This window comes from Xiphias gladius, chromosome 6, assembly GCF_016859285.1.
Source record: "Xiphias gladius isolate SHS-SW01 ecotype Sanya breed wild chromosome 6, ASM1685928v1, whole genome shotgun sequence".
Lineage (NCBI taxonomy): Eukaryota > Metazoa > Chordata > Actinopteri > Istiophoriformes > Xiphiidae > Xiphias > Xiphias gladius.
The window spans coordinates 6974054-7000725 of record NC_053405.1 but is presented as its reverse complement, the minus strand read 5'-3'; the positions used below and the strand labels follow the sequence as shown (position 1 = coordinate 7000725).

Genomic DNA, 26672 nt, shown 5'->3' with positions numbered 1-26672 from the left:
ACCTCTAGAAAATGCCGTGTGTGTCTGCCTAAATTGTGGTTTGTGTTAACACAGTTTGTGTTGGCTGCAGAATGACACTGCACTCCACCTCCACTCTTAACGGGTTGGGAGGGTTGGGGGATGGTGGGCAGGAGTGAAAAGGACAACAGCCTGCTGTGGACATTCAGTCCACTCTGTCCCATCCCTCTAATGCAGAGTCAAACTGGGCCCGTTTGGGGACATGGATAAAAAAAAGATTTCTGTGGACTTTTTGTTTATTTTCCTGTCTGATAAACTGGACTTTTATGGCCCTGTTTCAGTTCAAGTATACTGAAATACCAGATGGCTGATGAGCTGTTCACTACCACTTGCTGAAAGCTTTAAAAGCGAAATAAGTACATTATTCTATCTTTTAGCACAAAATTAGCATAAAGCATCCGCGGCGGCTGGGTTCAGTGACTCATAGAGTGAAACAGATAATTTTTCTTAGGCCAGAAAGAATTCATGTTTGACCCCATTTACTACAAGACACATATACTTGACGTTAAAGCTACCCATTTTGCAAATCATACAATGGTGTTTTAGACTTCTGAACTTGAACTTCCCATCACCCATTGATTTACCTTCATTTAAGTTAAGTATGAAATCAATTGACAGTCTTGAAACTGAGTTCTGTAAATCACAGTAAAAATCACTTTTAAATTTAGAACTATTCTTGGATATCACAAGTTACTTTATTGTTATGATGTAATGCAGTGCAGAAAGTCTAGACTGAAGCCGTGTTACACGGTGATAATGTAACTGACAAAAACGAATACAGGCTAGATGTTCACCGTGATGGGTTGCAAAGCTCAAGTCGGTTTGAAATGTCTTTTAATTGATTTTCATAATGTAGAAAAGTGAGTAGACGGCAATAGCTGCCAGAAATGCCAAGAAATATAGCTCGAAAAATCTAAACGCGTTTCCTAAGCTTGCTGAACCGCCAACATTCAGCAAAATGTTGCGGCTAAAGCGAGCCAAAAATGATCCTTTAATGCTTCTTAAGAGTGTGTACAGAAATAGCAGAATAGGAAACCTTGCACCAAAACTAAACCTCACTAAACACATGTGTTTGTTGGAAGTAACGTCCCCATCAGTGTTACCCCCGCAGTGTGCTGTGTCTTTACCGAGTCTACTGTACGTGTGTTTAGGAAATCATGATACGAAATCATGGGTTGCCTCACCACATTTTTTTGCTTGTACCCACGCCTCCTAGCGAATAAAGGCCTTTTGATCTAAGCTTTTGACAAAGTCCTCCCAAAAAACAAGAAGTGCAGCCACGGTGCTGAACTCTCCACTATTTTCGTCCCATGGATTCTGTCTGCTGTTTTTGATTCTTCATGAATGCTTCATGCTCAGACAGACTCCACTTTATCTGCAAGACTAAAAAAATTTGACAGGCCTTTCGTTGATTGAGCACGAATAAGAGAGTCTGCTGAATTAATGAAGTAGTGCAGATGTAGATGAATCTCTGCGACTATAGTTTCCCTCTGTTCGGCTGGTTGGTTCTTTTTCGCTCACCGGATACACTCCAGACTCCTCGTGTGCTGCCTATTGACGGACTTTTTGTCCATCTGAATGCTCTATTTGTATGGAGAATAATGATTGATGGACTTTGGGGGTGGTTAGTGTGGTGTGTTCCCAATCTCTTGTTCCCTTTAGTGCCTGTTTGGGGAATCTGACTTGGCCAGCGCTCAGAATGGGATCAGAGCTATTTCTGGGGGTTGTTTTGGTCACGCTGGCTGCCGCGTTTGAGAGTTGGCCCCGGCTGCTAAAGTTACATGAGAGTTCAAGCCTTTGAGTTCAAAACTGGAATCTAATCTCGGCTGACTATTGCACGGTTAGGTCTGGAGGAAGTCAACAACTCAGAGGGGCAATATTGTGAGCCCAGCACTTCAAAACCAGAGCAGATTCCTTAGCGTGGTGCTAGATGTGAAGTTCGGGTCACATAGTTTTCTCATGGCTCTTTTTTTCTGGTCTGTTCTTCATTTCATCACCAGAGCAGCTGTAGAAAACTGTTCTGGTCTCTGTTTCAAAGGGTAATTTTATTTGTGTGCCCTAATGCTGGATCCTTCCTTGCTATAACCGGTCATACTTGAATTGGAGGTCGTGACACTAAATGTTATCTGTAGGTTAGTTTGTAGAAATTTGATCCAGACCATGTGTTTGATGAGAGGTTTTCCAGGAGTGTTTATAACCCCCAAGCACTATTACCTAGGGCTGCAACTAATAGTTATTTTCATTACTCGTTAATTTGTTGATTGATTACTCAATTACATAGTAAAAAAATAGTAAAAAAAGGGCCATGACAACTTCCCAGACACCAATGTGACGTCTTCGTGTGGCTTGTTTTGTCGGAAACCAAAAGATATTCAATTTACATTGATGAAAAGCAGCAAATCCTCAGATTTGAGGAGCTGAAACTAGCGAATACAAGTTATCTCCCGGGAAATTGGTCCGCATGGTTGGTAATTGAACACAGCAAATGATGATACCAGTCCAGCTGTTCAATCCAATCTAATGCTCGATGCAGACTCTGTTTGGTTGCGTCCAGCCGGTGACTATCATGCCAACTTCAGCCGTCAGTTTTTTTCCCACACACCAGAACCCGATTGTAACTGACTGGGCTGTTTGTCTCGACTTTCCCCAACTTCTAAAACCTTAGAAGGTTTTCGTTTTTCCACGTTGCAAATGCACATTGTGATTGATCAGTCAATCACGTGCTGAGTTAAATCAAACAGATCCTGATGCATTTCATGTCATTATCAATGTAGTTACTAGATGACGGTTCAAAGATTAAACATGTGACCTTGGCTGTGTGACGTTGCTATAACACGCTGCAGTAAACCTTTTAATATTTGACAGATATCCCCTAGGATAGGATGCCCCTTGAAACCTGGTGTTTCGATGACACTGATTTATTTTTTTTTAATGTTTATTTTTATTTAGATTTTAGATTTGTTTTAAGGGAGATATTGACTTCATATTGTGACCTTTCTGTATTAAACATTATTGTTGCTGCTCAAGAAACGATCGTTTGTTATATTTAAAATATAGATAAATACATACCCTTCATCTGAAATAATTTTTAAAAAATAACGATTTCAAAAAGTGTTTTTTAATAATAAAATGGAACCGATTAGAGAATCAATGGAGTACTAGTACTGATAAAAACAGTACCCATGCCTAATGTCCTCTAATTTTTCGATTCATTGTTGTTTCACCACTACTATTTTTTTTTAATTTTATCCCATCAAGTTACTGTATGTGCAGTGTCTCACTGCCTCTTTGTGCTATTAACAATTGATTCTTCACTCATTCTGTGTGATGAAGGAAGCAATTCCTTCTTATTGATTTTTTTTTTTTTTTTGCAATAAGGAAGTAATTTAATATTGGTAGAGCTGAAATCATTGAGACTGTATCTCCATTAATCGTTTAGTACAGAAAATGTTTTTTGTTGGTTTTCCGATAAAAATTAGTAATTTGTCAACATATCATTGCATTCCTATCAGTACCTTGTTTGTTTGGATCGTGGCGTTGCAGCGAGGCCGGTGTGGATGTCTAGAATTAGCAGCCACTCTGTCGCTTGAGTAACGCCAGAGCAGGAATGCCTCCAGCGGTAGGTGAGTTAAGACTAAAGGGGGGCTGCTTTGGCAGGGAGCCACGTTGTGCTAGTGAGAAGGCCTGCGTGCTTGGATATATTAGCAGGGGTTTTGTAACCATTGTAATGAAACGGCCGGGCTCCCGCGGCCCCTGAAAGGTCTTCCAACACTGAATGATTTAGAGGCGAAAGGAGAGGAAGCAGCGCAGGGCTGAGCCTCGGTCACCGAGTGAAGAAACTACAGGACAAGTATGCCATTCACCCGTTTATTTACACTGTCCTTGTTTGTCAGCACACCCCGGACCTTTCTGTTTTTACATCTAACACACACCACACAGACATGCACACTCAAGTGAGTATGATTGGTTTTACAGGGGCAATCAGGGACAGCAGATTATTGTCTCCCTCCAAGGCTTATCAGAGTATGCCCAATGGCTGTCTCTGTCTTTCTCGCAAACAAACACACATTGTCACATACGCCAGGCCTGTAACACTGTTTAATCAGAGGACATTTCACATTATCCGACTATTATTTACGTCTTGACATTGGCTGGAGTGACATGATCGCCCATGCTACAAGACGGATGTAAAAATATTTCAGGCGTATTTGATAGTGAGTTCGCTACACTCACACACATGCACACACACCCTCCTCCTTTGCCTGTCTGGTGCCAGCGCTGTGAAAAGCCCTTGTCATAAATTCCTGGGCTTTGTTAAGAGGTGTCAGTGGCCGGGTGCCTGAGGAGGGCCACAGGGTCACGGAGGGCATGTGTGTGTGTTTGTCTTTATGTACGCATATTTACCTGCACTCTCTCTTTGTATTACAGTAATATGGCGAGTGCGTGTGCGTGTTAAAGTGTTGGGCGTGGAGCACACTTGCCTGGCTCAGGTGTCACCCAGAGGAATGCAGACCTTTTGCCTTTTGACCCTGGGACATGGCCCTGAAGGGTTGGGTGTCAAACCATCACCCCTGAACCTCAGCTTGCGAGGTGTCACATTACTCTCTCGGCTGCTGCCACAAGGTCAAAGGCTACAGGAGACACAGCTCTGTGTGTGTGTGTGTGTGTGTGTGTGTGTGTGTGTGTGTGTGTGTGTGTGTGTGTGTGTGTGTCAGAGAGTGTGTGAGGCCACAGTCATTAACAATGCAACAGTCACTAACTTTGTCAGAGGCTAGTGGACACTGCTTCAGTTCATGCTGATTATCAAATAAATGGGACAACAGCAGGACACTGGCGGAAGTTCTTTTGATTCTCACCGTTGAAGGATCTTACATGTGAAATTAGCGGATTTGAGAGTGTTAGCTATTCAAGTAAACGGGCATTAATGTAGGTCATAATTTTTTTTTTTTTACTAATAAAGTTTCCAACCAAACAGAGTTACTGCACTATTATACGTACTACCTGTCGTAGGACCTGGCAGTTTGACTAAAATCAGTGTCCCAATATTAAGAATATCTTCTCTTTTTAGCGATATGTGTTACAATTAGAACTGGGTAATGAACCTTGATACTCTGTGAGTACAAAGCGAAGCGTGTCAATACCCTCAAGTATCGAGAAGTGTGAAGTACCAAAAGTTCATGTCAAATGCTTAGTCATACACCGATTATTTACTTGTTCTTTGCTCAGATATTTCCTGATTTAAATCAGGAAACTTTTGATACTTTGCGCCTCATTTTATTTAAGCCAAGTTTTTATTTAGAGAAACCATAATATGGCCCGGACCTGACGTGCATTGTTTTCACAATAATTACCAGATGAAACAACAGACACTATGAACTCTATTAACAACAGTTGTGATCTATTACGGTTTTGTAGCTTTTTATACCCCACTTGTATCTACATTTCCTTCTCATTAGTACTGTAATTTAATACTATTAAGTTTAAATAAGAGCTTAAAAAGAGTTCAACTGTGTTTCATGTAAAACTAATTTCTCTCCTGAAATCCATGTTTCAGACTTGACCAAGGCTCTCTGTGTACCCGACCCCACCCCAGATGTTGTTTGGTGAATTTGCACCTCCATTGCACTCCACCCATATTCTCATTTCTCAGAGCGCCTCTGTGTCTATCATTGGCAGGAAGGCTGCTCAGCCAGGGGTGGGGGGGGGCTAAACATGGTTTGGTTAGGAATGTGAGAGAACAGCCGTGTTCATTTGTACATTCACCAGCCGGCTTGCCAGCCTTCCAGTCGACCATCCAGACCTCTGAGAGCCTGGACAAGGGGTGCCTTTGTCCCTCGTCTGCAGGCTACACCCTGCCCTGCTCCTGTCCCCCATCTTATCCTTCTCTCCATCCTGTTGGACCTCCTCTGCCTCCCTCTTTTCACTCTCGGACCCTCATCCCAGAATAGCACAGTAGGTCCCCTCTGAAAATAGAGCTGGTGCTGTTGGCAGGGTCAGGCTCTCCCTCTCTCTTCTTTCTACTTTGTATCCCTCTCTCCCCGCGTTTTTCTCCCTCACTTACAGAATCACTCTTTTGTTTCAGAGATTTATACCAATAAAGTAATTAGCCAGTTAAAACAGTTAATGCATTTCTATTTGAAATCACACATCTAAACTCAATACAGTATCATGAATGTATTTGATGTGTAAATAGCTCATCAGCCCCTAGACTTAGTCTCTTGTTTGATATCTAAGCCAGGTCTAAAAGCAATCAACAAAAGACCTTCAAAAGGTAAATTCTTCCTACTGAGTCATGTGGTTCAGACTTAAACTCCCATTAACTCAGGCAGTGAGGTATCCCCTGCAAAGTGTAAAAAAAAAAAATGCAGGTTAGACACAGAGGACGTCTTTTTAAAAGAGCATTGAATATAGAAAATAGCTGTTTTTCTGTTTGAGAGAGGCTTGAGCTTCCTGTTGGGCAAATTGCAGGATACCCATAATTTGACACATTCAGATTTAATCATTCAAATCGGGGCCTGGCTCTGTGTCAACAAATTTCTCTTTCTCTTCCCTTGCCAGTTTTTTTTTTTTTTTTTTTTTTTAACTCAGAAGATGAGTGAGAGAGTCGCATCCTGGTCAGTGATGGGGCTCGTAAAAAGTGTGTGGCTGTGAAGACTGGAACTAAAAATGTGTTTAAAGCAAAGATATTGATGCTATGTACAGAATGTGTAAAAATGGCAGTAAGAATGTGCATTGGTACATGGTTATCTGTCGTCATGATGGCACTTATAGTGAGCACATAGTAATGGATGGAGTGTACAAAAGCAAATATCCAGAAATATTCACATAGTGATATGACTACGTGGACATACAGGCTCTACAGTTAAGTAACAATGTAAGCAATTGTTGACTGGCTCTTAAATATGCTTCAATTGATATTTTTATACGAACAACGGATCAAATCACTGTGTGTATCTGAAATGAGTTGCTCATGATGATGAATCCACAGAGAATTATAACTCAGCTCTGCAATTTCTCTCAGCTCTATAGAGTTTTTATTTTTGGCGTCTTTGAGTTCATTGTGCTGGTTTTTACGGCCCCCAGCTTTACTGTTTTGAATTACTGTCACTGCTCTAATCAGCGTAATTTACAGATGCGGACAGCGGTTTTTAACTGAAAAAGTCCTAAAAACCCACTGAATGCTACCTGACCAATCACTAAACACCAGACAGACCGAGAACTATTGGTGCTAGCAACTGTTAGAGACTAGCTGGTGAACATAGTGGAGCATTTAGCAGCTGAAGAGCCAGATTTATCCCTCAGGAAATGATGCCGACCAAAACAGAGCTAAAGGGAGAGTGAATATTGGATTTAATATTTGCCAGGCGTCCATAAACACAACTCTAAATAACTGCCAATGTTGCTGTGTGGCTAAATATTTGCTAACAGGTTAGCCATAACAACTTCATAAAGTGATAATGTGGCAGAGTGGGTTTTACAGCTTGATATACTGCCCCCATGTGGCCAAAAAAACAACTCATGCAGGTTTAAACATTATAGAATTGTGGTCGGTGTGGTGAACAACCTGTTGAAAACATGGATAAAACCTGAAGCCTCTGTTCACTCTTGTAGACTAAACAATGGCTGTCACTCCTGCATGGAAATCTAGACCCTGAAATTTCATGGTGCAGACATCTAGTTAGGCGAGAGCTGCCTCCAAGGTCCAGTCCAAATGGACATTTTTCAACTTGAATAATGACTGAGTAACTCTAGCTCAGCCCTGAAGCAGTTGGTGTCTCTAGACAGACATTTCCCTGCTTATAGACCCACGTTTTTCCTGGTGCTGCAGCTAATGACATTCCACTTCAATTTCCCCGGTGTTTGATTGAATGAATGCCCACTTTAAGCAAAGGGGCCTCCTGGAAACTTCTTGGTGAACAATTGAATTTTTTTTTTATCTGTTTCTTTAAAACCGTCAATTAGATAAATCACTGTCTAGGTTTACATCCACAGACTGTAACTGTAATATATATAGTGCTGAAATGTTTACATGAAGCGTCGCCAGCTCAATGTAACTCTGTCAGTGGATTACTGGGTTGCATGTAAACCTAATCGCTTGATGATGTGCCGTGGAGGTGTAGTGCTTTTCTGAGATTACAGCTCATGCACACTTTGCCTTTGGCTTTTCAGTCTTTTCTTTCCTGTCTGTCTTCACTGGACATCTGAACAGTTACTTGTGATCACAGGAGTAAGGTGGATTGTCTAGTGGTAGAACCAGTGTTTACAGTGGCTTTAAGAACTTCCGACTGTTAGTACCCATTTGTTCCTGTGAGTAATCCAAAGATTGCTTTCTAAATATTTTCTTGCCGAAGACTTTGACAGTAAAAATGTTTATACTGTTCTAACAAGTGTCAACCTAAGAAAAATCAAAATTCAAAATGTGTCAGACTCCCCTTTTAACCAGCTTTTTTCTTGGTCTGTTATTTCCTTTGTAGATGGTCCTGAACTGCCCAATGTTGTCGGCTTCTCCCCTCCCTCCAGCCCAAACCCGGCCAAGAAGAGCAGCTCCATCAACTGGTCCTTCCCAGACAAGATTAAGTCCCCACGCACTGTCAGGAAGATCTCCATGAAGATGAAGAAGCTCCCGGAGCTTAGCCGGAAACTCAGCGTCAAGGGGACCCCGAGTGGCAGTAACAGCAACAATGGCAACGGAAGCAGTCAGTTGGAGCCGAGAGCCCATTCTCCCCGAAACAACGGGATTGGGTCGGAGGCTGCCCCCCAGTGTTCAGGCCCTCCTAGATTAGCGACATCTGGGGGTGGGCAGGCGAGCCGTAATGTGATCTCGCGGTACCACCTGGACAGCAGCGTGTCCACACAGCACAGCTTCAGCAAGAAGAAAACTAATGGCAGCTCAAAGTCCGCCAGTAAAGGTGGATACCTCAGTGATGGTGACTCACCAGAGCTGGTGGCCAAATCTGGGAAGCACGGCTCTGCAGAGGGGAAAGGAGGGAAAGGCAAGGAGATGGAAGGTTGTGCAAGCTCGAAACTCAATGGCACAGAGCTGGACATTGATGCTTTCCGCCATTACAGCTTCACAGAGCAGCCCAAGTGCAGCCAGTACATCTCTGGACTCATGAGCCTGCACTTCTATGGTGCTGAGGACCTCAAACCTCCTCGCATGGACTCTCGAGATGTCTATTGCGCCATCCAAGTGGACTCGGTTAATAAAGCACGAACCGCTCTCCTCACATGTCGTACTACCTTCCTAGATATGGACCACACCTTCAACATTGAGCTGGAGAACGCCCAGCACCTGAAGCTGGTGGTGTTCAGCTGGGAGCCCACGCCGAGACGCAACCGTGTCTGCTGCCACGGCACGGTGGTCCTGCCTGCACTCTTCCGGGTGACGCGTTCCCACCAGCTGGCGGTGAAGCTGGAGCCACGGGGACTGATCTATGTCAAGCTGAGCTTGATGGAACAGTGGCAGAACTCGCTGGACGGTGGGCCTGATGGAGACAGGGAGCCCCAGGTGTTTGGTGTGGAGGCGTGGCGGGTGGTGGAGAGGGAGAACACGGGACTGATGGTGCCACTGCTTATAAGCCAGTGCATCAATGAGATTGAGAAGCGAGGCTGCCAGGTGAGTCTGTATATGGTTCAGTAGTTCAATGAGTTCTCCTGCAAATAACAAGTCAACCAGGTGACTTCCGTGGCAAAGGTCCTGGTCCTGGTCCTGATTTCCAAAGCACAAGTCTTCAAATTGCTTGTTTTTTTCTAACACTGCAAAACCCTTGTATTCGAGAAGCTGCAAATGGGGAATATTTAGAATTTTATAACGGACTTGAATGATTGATTAGTTAGGACATTCGTTGGTCATTTTTCTCTCGATCGACCTCAAATTGACCAATGATTTCGGCACTTAAGGTGGCAAATACTGATTATTTTCATTATCATTTAATCTGCTGATTATTTTTTCCCAATTGATCCAATTAGCAAAATTACAGAGAATAGTGAAATTAATTAATTAGAGTAATTTCCCAGAGCTCAAAGTCTTGTACCTGATCCAATACCCGAAAAAACCCAACGATATGAAATTTACAATGAAATAAAACAGAGAAAAGTTACTGATCCCTTTTAGTTCGTGGCTATATGACATATACTATATACTGTATGTTTAAGGGCACACGTTTAAACAGTATTTGTGTAAGAAAGCCACTCTAATCCTATTTTGTATATTTAAAACGGATGTTGATTCATTTGAAAAGGACACAGTTATATAATACATATTTGTATGAGAGTGAAAGAACAGAAAGAGAAGTAATCTTACATCCAGAGCATCCTTTCAGCTCCGTATGTCGCGAGATGAGTATTCACCCTGCAGCCAGTAAAAAATGCTTGATGACTGGCATGAGAAGAAAAGATACCACACTTCATGATGTCACTGAGCCCTCCTGAGGCGACCGGCTCTTTTATTCAGCGAGGAGAAAGACTCCGAATTAAGAGACTGGTGTGGTGGTGACACGAGGGAGTAGGTTATGTGATTGTCTCCTGTTTTGTCCCCCTTGCATGTTTAATGTGCTCTTTAAAGCCCAGAAAGAGGAGAAAGAGGTGGTGGCGTTTCCCCTAATTAGAACTGAGACAGCGGCCGTAAAAGTGTCTGGCCACTGTTCCTGACGGATCACTCTGGGGGGAGGCATGCCAGGGGCAGTGGGTGCCTGGGGCCAATAGTCAAACAGTAGACCTCTCCAAGGAGCCGGTCTGTCAGATCAGACCCCGCGATATATTTCCCATTACCACTACAAGTAGTAGAGGTAACAGGAAACTTGTTAGTAATTTGTCTGATTTCAAAAATAGCAGATTATTTTATGTCCGATTAAAAATTCAAATGATTGCCTCTACTACAAACAATTATTTAACAATTATTAAACAATTAGATAATGAGCCTGTGTATCACAGCTGGTAGCGCAGAACACCAGTGCGTTAACTAGTGATTGTTTTCATCATCCATTAATCTTCCAGTTATTTATTTGATTAATCAGCTGAGCATTTTATAGAACCTACCATCAAATTGTTTGGTTTGTAAAATGTGAGAAAATAGTCAGAATCACCCATCACATATTCCAAAGCCCAAGGTGACATCTTCAAACCAACTAACAGCTTAACAGTTGTTTACTCTGTTAATCGTTTGGGCCATAAGATGTCAAAACATTGTAAAAAAAATGCCCACCTAACCAGAGCCCAATGTGACAGCTTCATATTGTGTCTTGTCCAAGTAAGCGTTCAAAACCCACAGATATTAAATTTACAATAAATAAATTACAAAATGGAGAAAAGCAGCAAATTCTGACATTTGAAGGGCAAGAAGCAGCAAATGTTTGGTATTTATGGTTGATGGATAATAAACTCAATATCAAAATTTTATCTAATCTCGATTGCAAATAGCCTTTAGATTGCAATAGGTCATATTTGTGCAACGGGGCATCATATACGTACATGTCCTGGATCATGCACTTCCCAGAGGTCAGGTTGCTGGTGCTGTCACTCTGGGGAAGCTGTCTGTGGCCAAATTCACCTAGCGGCCCTCTTCATGGGCCAGCTATGGCTTTCACTTAACCAACAGCTTTTACTCAGCTCGCTCAGGTGTCCTCTGTTTATCTGATTCAATTTGCTTTGTCTCGCCAAATTGTGATTCATGTTTCTGTCTCTCCTCGTCTGCCTCTGACTTATCTGTTTTTCTCCTTCTGTCTCCCTCTTGTCCCTCACGGTGTTTCTTCTAATCTGTTTTGCGGCCTTCTTTCATTACCGAGATGTAGAGGAGACTCGGCTCAGGGTATCAGTCGGAGATCAAGTGTAAGTGCTCCCCCGGGTTGAAGGCAGACAGGGGTTAGGACGGGGTTGACACCGGATCCCGGAGGAATTTGGAGGTTGTGTCACCAAAGCACGCATGGCCAGATGTGTAGCTGTGTGCCTTTACAAATGATTATGTGGATCTTTGATGGAGGCTGAGTCTCTAAGAATTGCGTGTCCTTAGGGCTTCTCCGAGCTTTTAAGACGCTGGATGATTGTGGGTGTTTTTGAAAAGACTGCAGATAATGTCTGTGTCAGAGACTGGAGTTATGTGCATGAGCACTCTGTGTCCATTAAAAGGAGGTATATTTCTAAAAGGAGCTCCCCCGGTAACAGAAAAAGAACACATATGTTGTGACATGTTATGAACGGCTACACATCTGCACCATTTTAAACAGAACAGAAATCCTGGCGTTGCATTGTTAAAGGTATATATGTTGTTTGGGACTGCAAGTATCGATTGATCCGACGATTATTTCCTGTCAAAGTGCTTGTCACGATCATCTCCAGAATTCCGATTCAGTTACATTGCCGGCTCCCTCTGTCTGCTAAAGGAATGGCTTCTGGGCTTTCAGATGTAAGTCGCTGTTCAGTAAATGTTCAATAATGACTTTATTCAAGAATGACAGTGTTGTTACGGATAGGGCCGCAAGACTCGTGCGATACTTGGCATCTGGCACACGAGAGGCATCGGTGGCACCGCTTTCAAAACAGCTGTAAGTTAAGAAGCAAACCTGAGGAGAAAGAGGAGTGTTTTCTGCGTTCTCACAGGCTACATCAGTGAGGGATAGTAAGTTGTTAATAAAATATTTTGGAGCTGAAGACTTAATGGCCACTGGAAGCACGGGGGATGCCTGTCTGTGCTCCTCACTACTGGATCCCCTAATAACTTTTCTCATTAATTTCATCGCCTGTCAGGTAGACTCCCCTTTAACTCCTTTACACGCTGTATGTTGAGAGTTTTTTTTTTTCTGGATATTCATACTCTTAAGCAGCTGGTATGAGTGAAAGCTTACAGTTAAACTGATGGAGTGATGATTACTGTGGTTTTCTGTGGGTTCCCCCCTCTGTTCAGCAGTGAGGGGGAAAACAAATCCATAAAAACACATTTTTATATAGTGATCTGACATGACATGCCATGTTTTTTGGTTTGTTAAAGTGATTTTATTACCTCTGTGTATACGGAGTGATGAAAAATGTACCACAGTTGGAAATGATTTTTAAAGGAAAAAAAAAAACAAACAGACCACGAAATCTTCTAGTTAAAGCGTGTAATTTGTGAGGTTTTGCTGATTTTCTTTATCTTGTGGGATGGTAAACGAAATATTTGAACTGTTGCTTGGACGAAACTAGACATTTGAAGATGAGGTTGGCATTTTTCAACATTTTCTGAAATTTTATGGACCAAAAAAATTAACTGATCGGTTGAGAAAATAATCAGCTGATTAAATGATAATGAAAATAAACGTCACGTGCGGCCCTGCTTTGGTTGCTCGTAAATGTTTTTGTGTAGTTTATGTGTATCGTTACTGTGTCTTTGTAGTCGTGCCCTTCTGCTTGCAGACAGTACACGTCTGCTCTCCTGTCATATGTGTATGTACACATGTGGGGGATCCCTGAGTCGTGCCAGAAAAGGCATCCGCTTGTTTCGTCACGAAGGTGCGAACGTTTAATTATTTACCCGCTTGTGCCTATTGGAAAAGTGAGCGGTGTTTAGAGGAAGTAACTCGGCGGACTGACTTTGTTCGAACACTGAGGAGCATTAGTGCGGCAAAAAGCACATTTCTTCCTTTCCTTGCTCTTCTCCCTTGATGTCTCTGTAAAGTTGTTAAGCTGATCCCAGACCAAAAAAAACAAACAAAACAAAAACAGACCGATCCCATCATTGGCTCTGCACTCACCGAGCATCCACATTCCTGTCTAGGGAACTTGTTTTGTTTTGTGGTCATTGTGTCTGCCTTATTCTACATATAGGCATTTGCTTTTTTTGTGTTGCCTGGCAGCCGCAGTGCAGAGGCGCAAACCCTCTTTTTTGCTAACAGCTGTTCCCTGCCTGCACTCGGGCTCTCCCCCAAAGAGGGGCACTCTTTTTTTTTTTTTTTTTTCTGAATGGACTTGTTGTTCATTGTGCCCAGTGACTTCTGTTTACTCTCACACAAAGCCAAATCCCTGGCCTAATCTGTCCTCCTCTGTCCCTCTCGTGTGAGGTTTAGAAAGCACTCCTCAACTGGACGAGGAGAGCTCACAAATAGTTGGTCTGGTGGGATGGGGAGACATTATAGTGCTCCTACGCTGTGGCCCGGAAAGGCCAGCAGTGTGTGTGTACAAGTGTGTGTGTGTGTGTGTGTGTGTGTGGATCTGGACCCGACCCGCCATTCACAGCCCACTGACTTAACACGTTACCGGGGCAACCACACCAGTTGGTCTGCTATGCCACATACCAGACAGACACATGTAGGAGAAATTATGGTATGTCTGTAGCCAGGCCTAATCCCAACATAACAATGAGACCTCTGGTGCCGAGTTTCAACTATCAAATGTCAGCGTCTCGAGGAAATAGTTAAGAGCTCCTCCAGGTCACACTCTGGACCTGAGGGTAAAGAAACATAAATGCTTTATTGCTGAGTGCTTCCATTTTTTAATGCTGAGCTGTCTGCTTGGTTTTCAGAAGAGCTCGGTGTTTATCCGTTCACTCATAAAGGCGTGAGACTTTAATCACGCCTCTGAGAGTAGTTTGGTACAACTCAGAGCAGAGCTCATTCTCAAATGAGCCAAGTGACGAAACCGTGTTGACGGATGTATCGAAAATGAGGCTACTTGCTGCTTTTTTCAGGGAAAAAAAAAGTTTTGGAAGTGAGACCATATCTCTTGAAAGAGGAAATAACCAAATCTTCCTCTTACAATCGAAAGGTTGAACTCGTTAGCAATAAAACACAGCCACCACTTCAGTAACACACACTCAAGAATTTTACTACTACAGCCTTTGTTTGGCTTTGGTCTGACCATAACAAGTTAACGATGACCGAAGTTGCTTTACTGCGCAGTTTTGCCGTTCCCATTGCAACTGTCTTCCTAATTGTGTTTCCAGTGTAGTACCACGTTTTGCCGCGTGTCGGATAAATATCACACAGTTTTTATGTTAAGCAGGAGTCATATAGACTTTCCTAGTCTATCCTCTGTCTCTCTCTGTTGAGAAGAGGCAGCCGGTGGTCGGTCAAGTCAAGTCAGTGTTATTTGTCCAGGCTGAGTTTGTGTCGGGGCTTTGCAATGTACGCAACATATGACGCACTCTATCCTTAAGCCTTCGATTTGAAAAAAGGGGGAACCGGCACAAAAAACTTCAGTACAACGGGAGACAGACATTACGAAGGGGGGGGGGTCCTCGTGAAGAGCAACAGAGGAGGGGTCCTCTTCCCCGATGCACACACATTTAATAAGTACAGTGTCTGCAAGGGAGGCAGTAGTAGTCGTAGTAGAATAACAACATGGAGATACAAGATTAGGATAGTAAGTGCATAAAAATGGAAGTTCAGTACAAATAGTGTGATATTAAGAATAGTAATAAGTCAGTCTTCTCACAGGGATTCGGTTGTTTTGTAAGAGTCAAAGCAGCTTGTAGCAGCTGTATCACGCCGGGCCTCCTGTGTCCCATGAAAAAGTAATGCCTGATAGTTACTAGAAAATATAACATTTTGTCAGTTGTTCAAATAAGCTGTCATTTTGCAGAGGTAAAGCAGACCAAGGTTTTGAGACGTGTACGAAAGTAGTTTTGGCTTCTGTCCAGCACATTGTTTGAGTGTAGACACAGAACTTGATCGATACGGTTGTAAAAATGTCCGCCTCCCTGTCAACCGTTTGACTCCTGAGCCATGCGTGTTTATTTGACTTCCTTGTGTGTGTGTGTTTCCAGGTGGTGGGTCTCTACCGTCTGTGTGGATCTGCAGCAGTAAAGAAGGAGCTACGCGAGGCATTTGAGAGAGACAGCCACGGCGTGGAGCTGTGTGAAAACACGTATCCTGACATCAACGTCATCACAGGTAAACGGAGCACCGGCCACGGAAAACATGAGAAGCTAACACCCTCGGTGTAATTAGGAACTGGTAGTTAACTACGTGGCATTTCCAAAGAGCACTGGTGTCCTTCCGGTCTCAGGGTACATCTGCAAAATACCGTCCTACCCGTACTTCATTAGGATAATACGCAAAACAGTACACCCGGTATACGAAACATTAGGTACACTTAGGCTTCCAATGAAACCGACTGAGCAGGTGATCCCAGATAAAGGTCAGTGAGTCTTGATCAGGGCTGCAACCAATGATTTTTTTTTTTTTTTTTTTGCCCATGGTCCATCATTCCACTGATAATTTTTTAGAAAACTGCCCATTACAGTTTCCCAGAGCCCAAGTTGGCGTCTTCGGATTGCTTGTTTTTGTCCTGAAAAATCCAACCCAAAAAATATTAACTTTCCCACCAAAGAAGAAAAAGAAAAGCTGCAAATCATCATATTTGAGAAGCTGGAACCAGAGTATTTTTGGCCTCATTGCTTGAGAAATGACCTAAATGATGAACTGACTGTTAAGACTGTTGCTGATTAATTTTGTCATGATTGCCTTATTAATTGATTACTTTACTTGGATTACTTTAGCTTTAGTTTTGACCTGTTAAAATCAGTTCTCTCATGACACAGAAGAGGAAGAATTTTTTTTTGAGACAATTGAAAACATTTTGTGAAACATTTTTGAGACATGTTGCTGAATGGGAGGCACAAGCTTATGAGGTATATGGCAAAAATATTTATTACATTGAACAATATCTACATTTTAAAGCCTCAATCATCATACATCTGTCAGAACAGCACGGTGTACTTTATTTTAAACTTTCCTCATTTATCATGATGATAAAACTTTATTTATACGGCACATTGTTTGGCGTTACACCATTAAAAAACACTGAAAAATAGAAAGATAAGAACAAAACTGAAACCAGGGAGATTTCAAAACACACAAACTTGGAAAAACAAGTAGTAGGTAAAAATGAGTAAAATAGGATTAACTAAATTAAGTTTAAGCTCTACAGTAAACGTAGGATTTGAGAAGTGATTTAAGCAGAGAAGGGAAGAAGAAGAGTTACTCAATTAAGAGGGTAAGGCAGTGTAGCACACCTACCTTAATAAGAAAAACAAATGGGGCAATACTCGAATGGAGTCTGGATTTAGTATAGATCCAGTCCTTGCTCCAGTAAACGTGTCTGAACCGGCGTGTCCGCTGCAGATAGGGCAGCGCACGCATACGTCTGAGAGTGTATATGTGAGTCTGCTGTTTGTAGTAGAGGCATTCCAGCAGTCAACATACCAGTATAGGCCGATGCCTGAGGGAAGGGCCCACACACACAAACACGCAAACACACACACACACACACACAGATCAGACCATGCTGTACATTCAGGGAATTCTTACTCCTTCAGGTTTGTGGTTGAGACATGCTTTGTACTGTCCCTCCTAGGTCATGTTTTAGTCAGCTCTCAGGGTTTCTTTCTTTTTTTAAGGTAAGCAGCTCAGGTAGCGTAGGTGTAAAGGTTGTTTGACCCTCCCAGAGGCAGTGCTGCACATCTCATATGCGATTATTTAAAAGCCGGCAGTTTTAAATGCCACTCGAATACCTGTCAGATGCAGCTTCTTTCCGCTCTGTTGCTGTGAAATTAAAAGTGGAAAACAGTGGGTCGCGGAACATCTCGCAGAGTCTTCAGCTTACAAACACAGCCGTGTCACCGGATCGAGGAGTGACTTCAGCGGCGTGACACATTTTCAGGGTGGGGGCAAAGTTGTTGAAAATGACTTGGTCATGATTTTTTTTTTTTTTTTCCTCCCACAAAAAGAGGAAGACCATGGAAACCCCTGGGTATTGTAGAAACTGCTGTTGTTTTTGAGAAGAGGCCCCGTATAGGCCTGGTCCTACCATGCCTGCTTTGATCCGCGTGCATTTGCATGGCAGGGCAAAGAACACAGTTAACAGTTGAGCGGGTTAGAAAAAAAGGGCCAGCACCAGCGTGGATTGTTGGTTTTTGCTCGCAGCCTAAATTTGCTCTGCCAAGCGAGTTGCTGTTGCAGATGGGCCTGAGTGAGTAGAAGAGGACAGGGAGAGCGGGGGGAAGGGAGGCAGATCAGGGGTTTATGGTGTGTGCCTGCAAAAATGTCCATTTGGGGATATAATCGTGGGTTTAGTCTTAAAACATAATTTCCAGAATCATTTGGTAAAAACCTGCCAGTTGACTGACCCAATTTTGCTTTTCTTGACAGTATTTTTAAATGTAATCTCCTTATGTTTCAAGAAATGCCCTCTGAATTAGCTTAATAATTGACATGTAAGAATAATGCTGAATATTGGATTCAAAAGGAATCTCTGCAGTGTGGAGTCAGACTAGGGGCTAATAAGCGAACAGCAAATGGATGAGCTAAGAGGGCCGGCGTGTCACACGGCTAATTTAAAAGCGGAGGTAGTGAAAGGGATTATCCAGGGGTCAGAGTTCAATCCAAAGCTTGCAAAACATGTTCAGTGCGCAGCCCTCCATTGTTTCAAATCACAATTCACTCAAAGGGACCAGAAACGTGTCATCAACATGAGCAACATGCTGTGAAAAATCAAGGCAAACAACATTATCCTCAGCAGTTTTCCTTTCTCCTCTGTAGTTAATCTGTTCGTTACACTTTCTGTGAACACGTACGACGCTCTAGAAGGCAGCCGTAGAAAGAGTCTGTGTTGCCGTAGATCGGCTGCAAGGTGGTGGATGTTGTGGAGCCGGACGAGAGGTATTCATAGCCTCCACTGGCTCCTGGCAATCACCGAACCGCTTGGGAGGATAGCGAGTCAGTTTCATTTGTCATTTTACTCTATTCTGAATAAATGTTGAAAGTGCTCTCTCTTATTCCCACATACTTAAATGTACAGTGAATGCACCAAACCTTTGACACCTCAAACTTTCCGTCCTTATTTCCGTAATCAGCAGAGGCACTACAGCAGATCTCAGACACTCTAGATACGGGCTGCAAGAGACGTCTCTCTAAAAATCATGGTCGCGAGTCCGGCGCATAACTCGATTAGAGCAGGACTTGTTAGCGTTCAGACAGTTTAGACATGTAAAAGAGACAACAAATCGGTACCGGAGAGATCCCTGAAATATTTGGTAAATTCAGTGTAGATTGAGGGCGAGAATCTAAGAATGTCAATAACAGCTCTAATTTAAAAACTTCAACATATTCACTTGCCGCGGACATTGTTGAATTGAGGAACGATTCACTGCCAGCTGTGGCATTTAACGATGCTTCTCGGTAATCTTTCGTGTTGTCATGATAGCTTTGATAGATAGAAACAAACTCAGAACATCGGATGATGTTTTCCTACTGGGTGAGGAAGGCTTTGCACAAGTCGTTTGACACGGCAATGAATGTCTGTTAATAAAGTCTTTATCGAGCTGCTGCGGAGCTCTGTGGCTGGCCTGTGCCACCGGCAGAGCCTTCAGCCACTGGCAGCGAAGAGTGAGCATTAGCAGACCTCAAAATGTTTACAAAACCAGTTTCAGGAAATCAGAATTTACTTTAGGATTCACACACTTGCAAATAAGCCTGGTTGGATGTATGTATGTATCTCTGTATCTCTATACCTGGTTGGATGTATGTATGTATCTATGTATCTCTATACCATATGTAAATAATCACTGAATCACTGTGAAAAGGTTCGGTTTTAGAGGACAGTTTAGTGACTTTGAATAATGATTAAGTCCTCAGCCTAGCCTTTTTGGCCTGTGTATCGAAAAAAAGCTTCTAAAGTGACCCCGTGTTGGGAAACTGGTCCAGTTATACGTCCTCTGTCCTCTGAAAAAGAAACCCGTGTGTCTCGAGCCATGCTGGTTGACAGCTTAGAACAGTTATTGATCCTAGTTTGTGGCTTTAATTTGCCTTGCCTGACTCATCTTTTCCATGGACTACTTCCCTACTTTGCCACCCCCCCCCCAACCCCACCCTCGGCAGTACTCCAGTGAAGACATGGAAAGTCATTAACAAGTGCCCCCTTTGTTGCCGAACAAACACAGATGGTATTTGGCTCACGCACGGGGGATTAGCTGAACCCTGGGCCGGCCAGGGAAGCAGGCAACCACTTTACAAAGAGCTCCAGGCCTGCGTGGGTGTCAGAATATTTCTTAACCTGCAGGTCGGGAATCAAAAACCGGTTGCAGACCTGTTTCTGACGAATCCACTTGTGACATGAGAGCGCCACTGTTAGGACTGCGGTTTGGTTATTTTTGGGGTTTTTTTTGGGGGGGGGGGCTACATAAAAATTGGAGCAACCACAGTGTAAACCTTTACCACTGGACAGGGCAGCGACACACACATCTCCTCTGGCCCCCCCTAGCGCTGTTGGGGCGTGCAGGACAGCAGGGAGGGGGTAGGACGGAGAACAAACCCCAGTTTGTTCTGTGGGTGAGGCGTTGACTGCAGCACTGACAAGAGGAGTGACCTCCCGCTTTGTTTGAACAAGAGGTCAAAGGTAGAGCTGTGCCCCAGTGCATTGTGTGCCTTGTAGTGTTTGGTGGCACATTGGGAACATTGAAATAGTCTGAATTGATTTAAAAAAAAAAAAAAACAACTAACTATTTACATCAAAATACCTTAAGCTGCTATCATCTGTAGCTTTAATGGTATGTAGTGCTTCATTTCATGGTTTCTCCTTTTTTATTGCGGAGCTGCTCGGGATTTCAGGACTATATCCTCCTGTTCGGACTTTATCAGCCATTCACGTAGGTGGAGATAATGTATGTGTATGTATAATTCATATCTCTGCTGTGTAAAGCCCAACCCCAACAGTTCAAATGCGCGAGAACAGACACTCAGCGTGTGCTTGTTGTCAACTTGGCTGTGAAGGAGAGTGAAGTACGTGCCGGGGAAGCACACCTGGTCACCCCTGTGCCCATGACCTTGTGTTTATGTGTGTGTGTGTGTGTGTGTGTGTGTGTGTGTTTGTGTGTGAGTGTGTGCTGATCAGGGGCTAAGACACAAAAGTAAACACTAACACTGACTAATAGCAGGTTAATGATTTACCTGAATGGCTGTATTCTCCTCACATCAGACAAACACAAGCACATATGCACATGCACGTGCACAAAGTCGGTGTGACTGGTGTATTTTCTTTTAGTTCTTGCAGTAGAAAAAGCCTAAACGTGTGTGAAGCGTTGCTAACGTGAAACGGTCGTGCTGTTTTTGTTTCTGGCTGATCTGCCTCACAGCACAGGGAAGGTCAGAGGGTCCACCATGCTTGAGTTTCCATTTTAAGGGGAAAAAAAAACCAAAACAATGTCAAGTGGTATCTGTCTTCATTTTATTTGCACTCTTGCTTAACAAAAAAGCTTTACTTTGCAGAGATAAGGATAAAAACACACGGCTCATTTTTGCTTCCAGGCAGCCTGTTTTCCTGTGATGAAACAGGCAGATTATTATTATCTCTGTAAAGTCTCGGTAAAGATTGACAACAGGAAGCAGGAGGATGTTCACAAAGCATTTCTGTGTAATCTGTTTTGGAAATCAGCGCGTCTAGGAAAGCGTTAAGGAGAGTGAATGTATCTTGTGCTTATGTGTCCTTATCATGTTTTGCTCCTACCAGATTTCATACCGAACCTGATGAAGATAAAAGATAACAGAAGCATTCGACAAAGTGAATCAGGACTAAAAACAAAACGGAAACATGCTGCCACAGATCAGCTACGCACAGGGCAAAGGGGACACGTTTAATTACAGGGACGTTTTATCAAGTTCTTAAGTGCATGTGTGCCTTAAGCCGTGTTAAAGTCTGACCCCGCTGACCTGTGTTTACCTACCTGACATGGGAGGGCTGACATAGGGCACCAATGTCTTAATTTTTTTGAGTATGTGTAGGTTTTTCTTCAGAGCCGACACTAACTGCCTCAGGAATGCACGATATTTCTGTGTGCGGACACGTGCGTCCGTGTGCGCGTGTTAGTTTCAGGGCGTGTTAAATCTGGAGTTCAGAAAAGGGAGTTGTGGAGAGGGCTCAAAAGAAAGAAACAACACAAGGTATTTGTTTTGTGTCAAGATGCCAGCTGTCACAAACGGTAAATTATTTATTATTATTTTTTTAGTTCTCTTATTATCTTTTTATCTTTATCTTATTATCTAATTATTTATATTTATTAGTTATATAGACGGATTCACAGCATAGAATAATCACTAAAAGGTCAAATTCCACTTATAGCATTTACAGTCTAAGCTAATTGTAATGCTTGTCGCGGACTAGATCATGTGCAACTGTAAAAACACAATCAATACTACAAATGTGAAAGAAAATACCACGAAAGTAGTAATAAGACTAAGAGTTTACAGCCATGCTAACAAAAATTAGCTTTTATTTTTTTCCTGCGGATGGTGCAAGATGAATAGTCAGAGAATCACCAATGTTATTAGGATTCACCTTCTGGAGATCATGAATAGCTGCATCAAGTTTCATGGCAATCCATCCAATAGTTGTTGAGAAATTTTGCTTAAAATACTAATAAAACTCCTGAGTAACCGAGTGTATGACTGATCACCCTGAAAAGAGAGAACTGATGACAGGAATTCATATTATTTTTTTACCTAGTACCTAAATACTTTGCGGTATTGTGGTTGATAAGGGGTTTGATCTGTAAACGTAATACTTACGGTTTAAACCCGATCATTCTCCTGATGAGTGTGGAGTTTTTGTTTGTGCCGAATGTCATTGTGAAGATACTGAACCTCATGCTGACTTCTGAGACTTTGTAGTGTAACGCTGAACTGAATTTAGGTCCTTCTTCCGCTCTCTAATCCCATGTTCAAAGGCTCCAGTGCCCGTCTAGCTGTTGGAAAAGAAGACAGGAAATTTAACTGTGTCATCACCTGAAATCGCTGAAATTTCAGGTCCGTTTTTTTTCAAGAATTTGTCTTCTCACTTTATTCTCCAGAGATTGATGGGTGATGGACGTACAATGCAAGTTAGGAATAGACTGAAAAGCGTTAAGCCTCAGGCTCACTTAAAGAGCAGAGTGGGGACTTGCCGGGATTAAAAAGTTAGCGTGTTAAATTGTGCTCTCAGCTCTCCTTACTGGGCTTAAAGGGATGTCAGTGGATTTACGGCGAATCTTATTGTAGTTTTCTGTAAATAGAAGGCAAGAGGCAAAGAAACAAAACACTTGCACATCATCCAGTGATGTGCAGGTGATGACGTAGGAGCCTCTATTTACAGCATCCCAATCAAAATCTGCTACAAAAGCTCGAGGGATTTTGTCACTACTTTGGGAATTTCAAGGAACAGGATGGTGTTTGACATAGATACAAATGTCTAAGAATGTTGTAAGCGGAGTATCATCATCATCAAGATACCCAATACATGGGGAGAAGCATAGACAACAATGAGCTCAGCTGAGCGTAGGAGCGCTGTAAACCATCGAGAAGAAACTCAGCTGTATAGAAGTAAGTGATATGGAGAATAGTAAAGTGAAATGATTCTCTAGAGCTCAGCTGAATGTGAAGTCTCGGTAAAAGTGTTGTATAGTGTTTAGCCTGTAGCCAACATAACAGGGAAAAAAAACTAACATGAATGGGTCCTGCTCACATCCCTCTAGCTGACATACAATCGCAGCCTCGACCAGGGATCCGAGTTTGTAGCGAGCCACTCCAGCCAGTCCCCAAAAACAATGCAACAGCCCACGGCACAAAACCCGTTCAGCTCGAATCCTGTGTTATGTTATCTGAATCGCCATATTTGACTGCGCAGATCAAAAGCATGATGTTTGTAAGAAAGCACAGCCACTAGAAGAACTTAATCAATAATAGCAATGGAAATGCTGCACATAAATAGAAGGAAGAAGCACAGGAAGAAACCAGCGGCCAGCAGCCACCGTGACAAGCACTGCCCACGAGCAGATCTGTGGGATGTGGATAAAACAGCCATCGGCATCAGCGGCATTGTAGCTTACTGATATTACCGAGCACACAAACGCTGAACAAAGCCAAGACATCTCATGATAAGCATGTTAGTACAAGCAACTGATGTAGAAAAAGCAGTGATCCCTGGCATCTCAGTGGTCGTCACGGTCCAAAGTTGCCAACATCGTGGACAGGAAATCTCTTATTCTGGCCTCAAGTGCATGCTTGAACCTAGCAGCAGATAAGATAAGTGACTGAAAAACAAAAGTTGCAGAACAACAGCCGCCGCAGCAGCGCGATTAGTCCTCAGCAAAGCCATCCTGAGGCAATGCGATTGGACAGTCGCCAGGTGAACTTGCTCGCAGGTGTCACTCTTTGTTTGTAGCTTGTTTTCGTGGCATAAATTGGCAGAAATCAAGTCTGTCAGACCTTTCTTTGTGATAAAACTGACATTAAAGTTGCATTTGGCACAAAAAAGGTTATCAGGTAAAGTGTGCTGTCTGCAGTTTCACAGTGGTTTGACCAACAACATGCGTTATACGAGGGTTATTTGATCCTTGCAGTTCTTAGGAGGTGCAGAGTTACTGTTTTCGCTACCCTTAATAAACACAGCGCGTGTTGCTTTGGAGCACAACCAGTATTGCTGATTACACAGCCGTCAGCCTTCTCTGAAAACTGATCCAGCTTCAATGCAGGGGGAAAAAGAGAGCAGACACTCACCACCACGAGCTGTCAGACTGCCAAGAGCCTTTTTTTTTTTTTATTCCCGTATTTATTCACCCCCACCCCCCACCCCCCTTTGCCTTTGATGAAAAGGCATGCCAGCAATATTTCAGGGGCTTAGCGGAGACAGGCAGCGTGGGTTTCGTGTTTTCCCGTAGCTTTTGTCAGAAGCGTGGGTGCGACAGGTCACAGGTGTGAGTGCGCCAACACAGACGCCAGGAGCCCGAAAACTTTTGGCCGCGGAGTCACGCCCGACTCCAATCAGGCATCCCGGCAGACGCCACAGGGTAACCCGCAGAAACAATGGGACCTCACTTTGCAGCCAAGAGAGTGCGCCAGGTTCATTTGTTTTAAAAGAGAGGGAAAATAAAAGCTTTTTATTTCTCTGTCACAACACTTCGTAAGGATGTGTTGTTAGTGATTTTTCAGGAATTTAACTCAATTCAGTTTTATTTCTATAGCGCCAAATGATAACAGGGGTTAACTCAGAGAACTTTTCATGTAGAGCAGGTCCAGACCGTACTCTTTATGGTTATATCTACAGAGACCCAGCATTCCCACATGAGCAAGCACTCGGTGACAAGTGGCAAGTAAAAGGTAGAAACCTTGAACAGAGCCCGGCTCGTGGTGGGCGACGGTCTGCCTCGACTGGTCGGATCAAAGCTGCTAGTTTGGAGGATAAGAGGGATTTCTCAGTTCAAGTGCGGGAAAAATGAATGACCCTCAGCTATGCTGCAAAGAACTGTTTTTTTTTTTCCTATGTGCTCGGATGTAACATCCACCCCCCTCTCTCAAGATGTATTTCCTCTCCTTTGTCTCCCCCTCCTTTAGGGGTACTGAAGGACTACCTACGAGAGCTACCCTACCCTCTTATCAACAAGCCGCTGTACGAAGCCGTGCTGGAGTCCATGGCCGTGAGGCCTCTGCGCATGGGAGCAGCGGGCTGCGAGAATGACCAGGCCGACTCAGAGCACACCGTCGGCCTGCTGGAGAACCTGCCAGAGGTGGAGAGGGTGAGGAAGATAAACTGTAGATCCCCCCGCTGGATCTCCTAGTCATCATTGTGCTAGAATATTGTCACAGAAGTGGTTGCGAAAAGGATAATTGTGGCGTAGATAATGATGGTCATGATGGTAAGATTGCTACCGTTTATTTCTATTACGTAGGCTTTTACGTTGGGTAATATTAGGGGTGGCACACTGTCCGCGTCCCTGCACCACTGTAATTTTCTCCACATTTTTTCACCTTGATCTAAGTACTTTCAGATTAATGATAAATGTGAAAAGTGGAAACTCAAGTCCGACTGGATTTCGAGGGCCGACACTGATATCAGTATTTTAGAATTTAAAAATCTGAGGTAAAATGAGATGAGAGACAGAGAGAGAAGGGAAATAAAAGTCCCGGGGATGTTGCGATACATGGCTGGTGTTTCAATCCAGATATTTTTTTCTTTTCCGTAAACACATAAACACATATTTGCAGGATCCCTTAAATATTTGGTTTTTTTGTTCAGAATTACAACCACGACTTGTACTAAGACACTGTTTTTGAACTACTACAAATGTATCGTAGTATTTTTTGTACCGCAATTTCTTGTTATCAGCAAACATAAATGCTGTTATCAGTATCGCTGCAGCAAGCCAATATCGGCCGATACACTATGTCCGCTCAGCCAATTTATTGTTACAGCTCTATGAGAACTTGGGCAGTAATGACAATAAGTTGCAGTTGCAATTGGGAGCGAGAATGAGACAGAGTCTTGAGACTCGCCGCCAACAAAAGTAAACGCTCAACTCTTTGCCACACAGATGTTTTGGTAGATGTAAGGTCATGAAATGGCTGAAAATAGAACTGTTTTCCTAGTTACAACCAGTACAAATGTGACTCTGCTTATGGTTTACAGTGTACAGTAGGCTGCCATGCCCACATGGCATCAGATAGCTTTGATAAGTTTGTTTTTAGAAATCCCACTTGGAACAGTAGTTTGAAAGGCTCTTCTGCTTAGACTTTCCAAGCAAGAAGTCAGAATTTCCTGCCTTGTAAAACTTCTGAATGCTGCGTGATATTTCTGCTAATAGTACAATCACAGCTGTTACAACAGTGGGCAGTCCTACAAGATGTCAATGTAGCATTCCTTTAAAATCTTGCCTTGTTTGC

General features: G+C 43.0%; 1 protein-coding gene across 2 annotated transcripts in view; it reads left to right on the top strand.

Annotated features, from left to right (window-relative positions):
* syde2 (synapse defective 1, Rho GTPase, homolog 2 (C. elegans)) overlaps positions 1-26672 on the top strand; it is a 50314-nt gene that overhangs the window by 13701 nt on the left and 9941 nt on the right. For both annotated transcript variants that reach the window (XM_040128700.1, XM_040128699.1), the window contains exons 4-6: positions 8493-9634; positions 15752-15878; positions 25347-25528. In XM_040128700.1, coding sequence (XP_039984634.1) covers positions 8493-9634; positions 15752-15878; positions 25347-25528 — 1451 coding nt within the window. The remainder of the gene's footprint in view (positions 1-8492; positions 9635-15751; positions 15879-25346; positions 25529-26672) is intronic.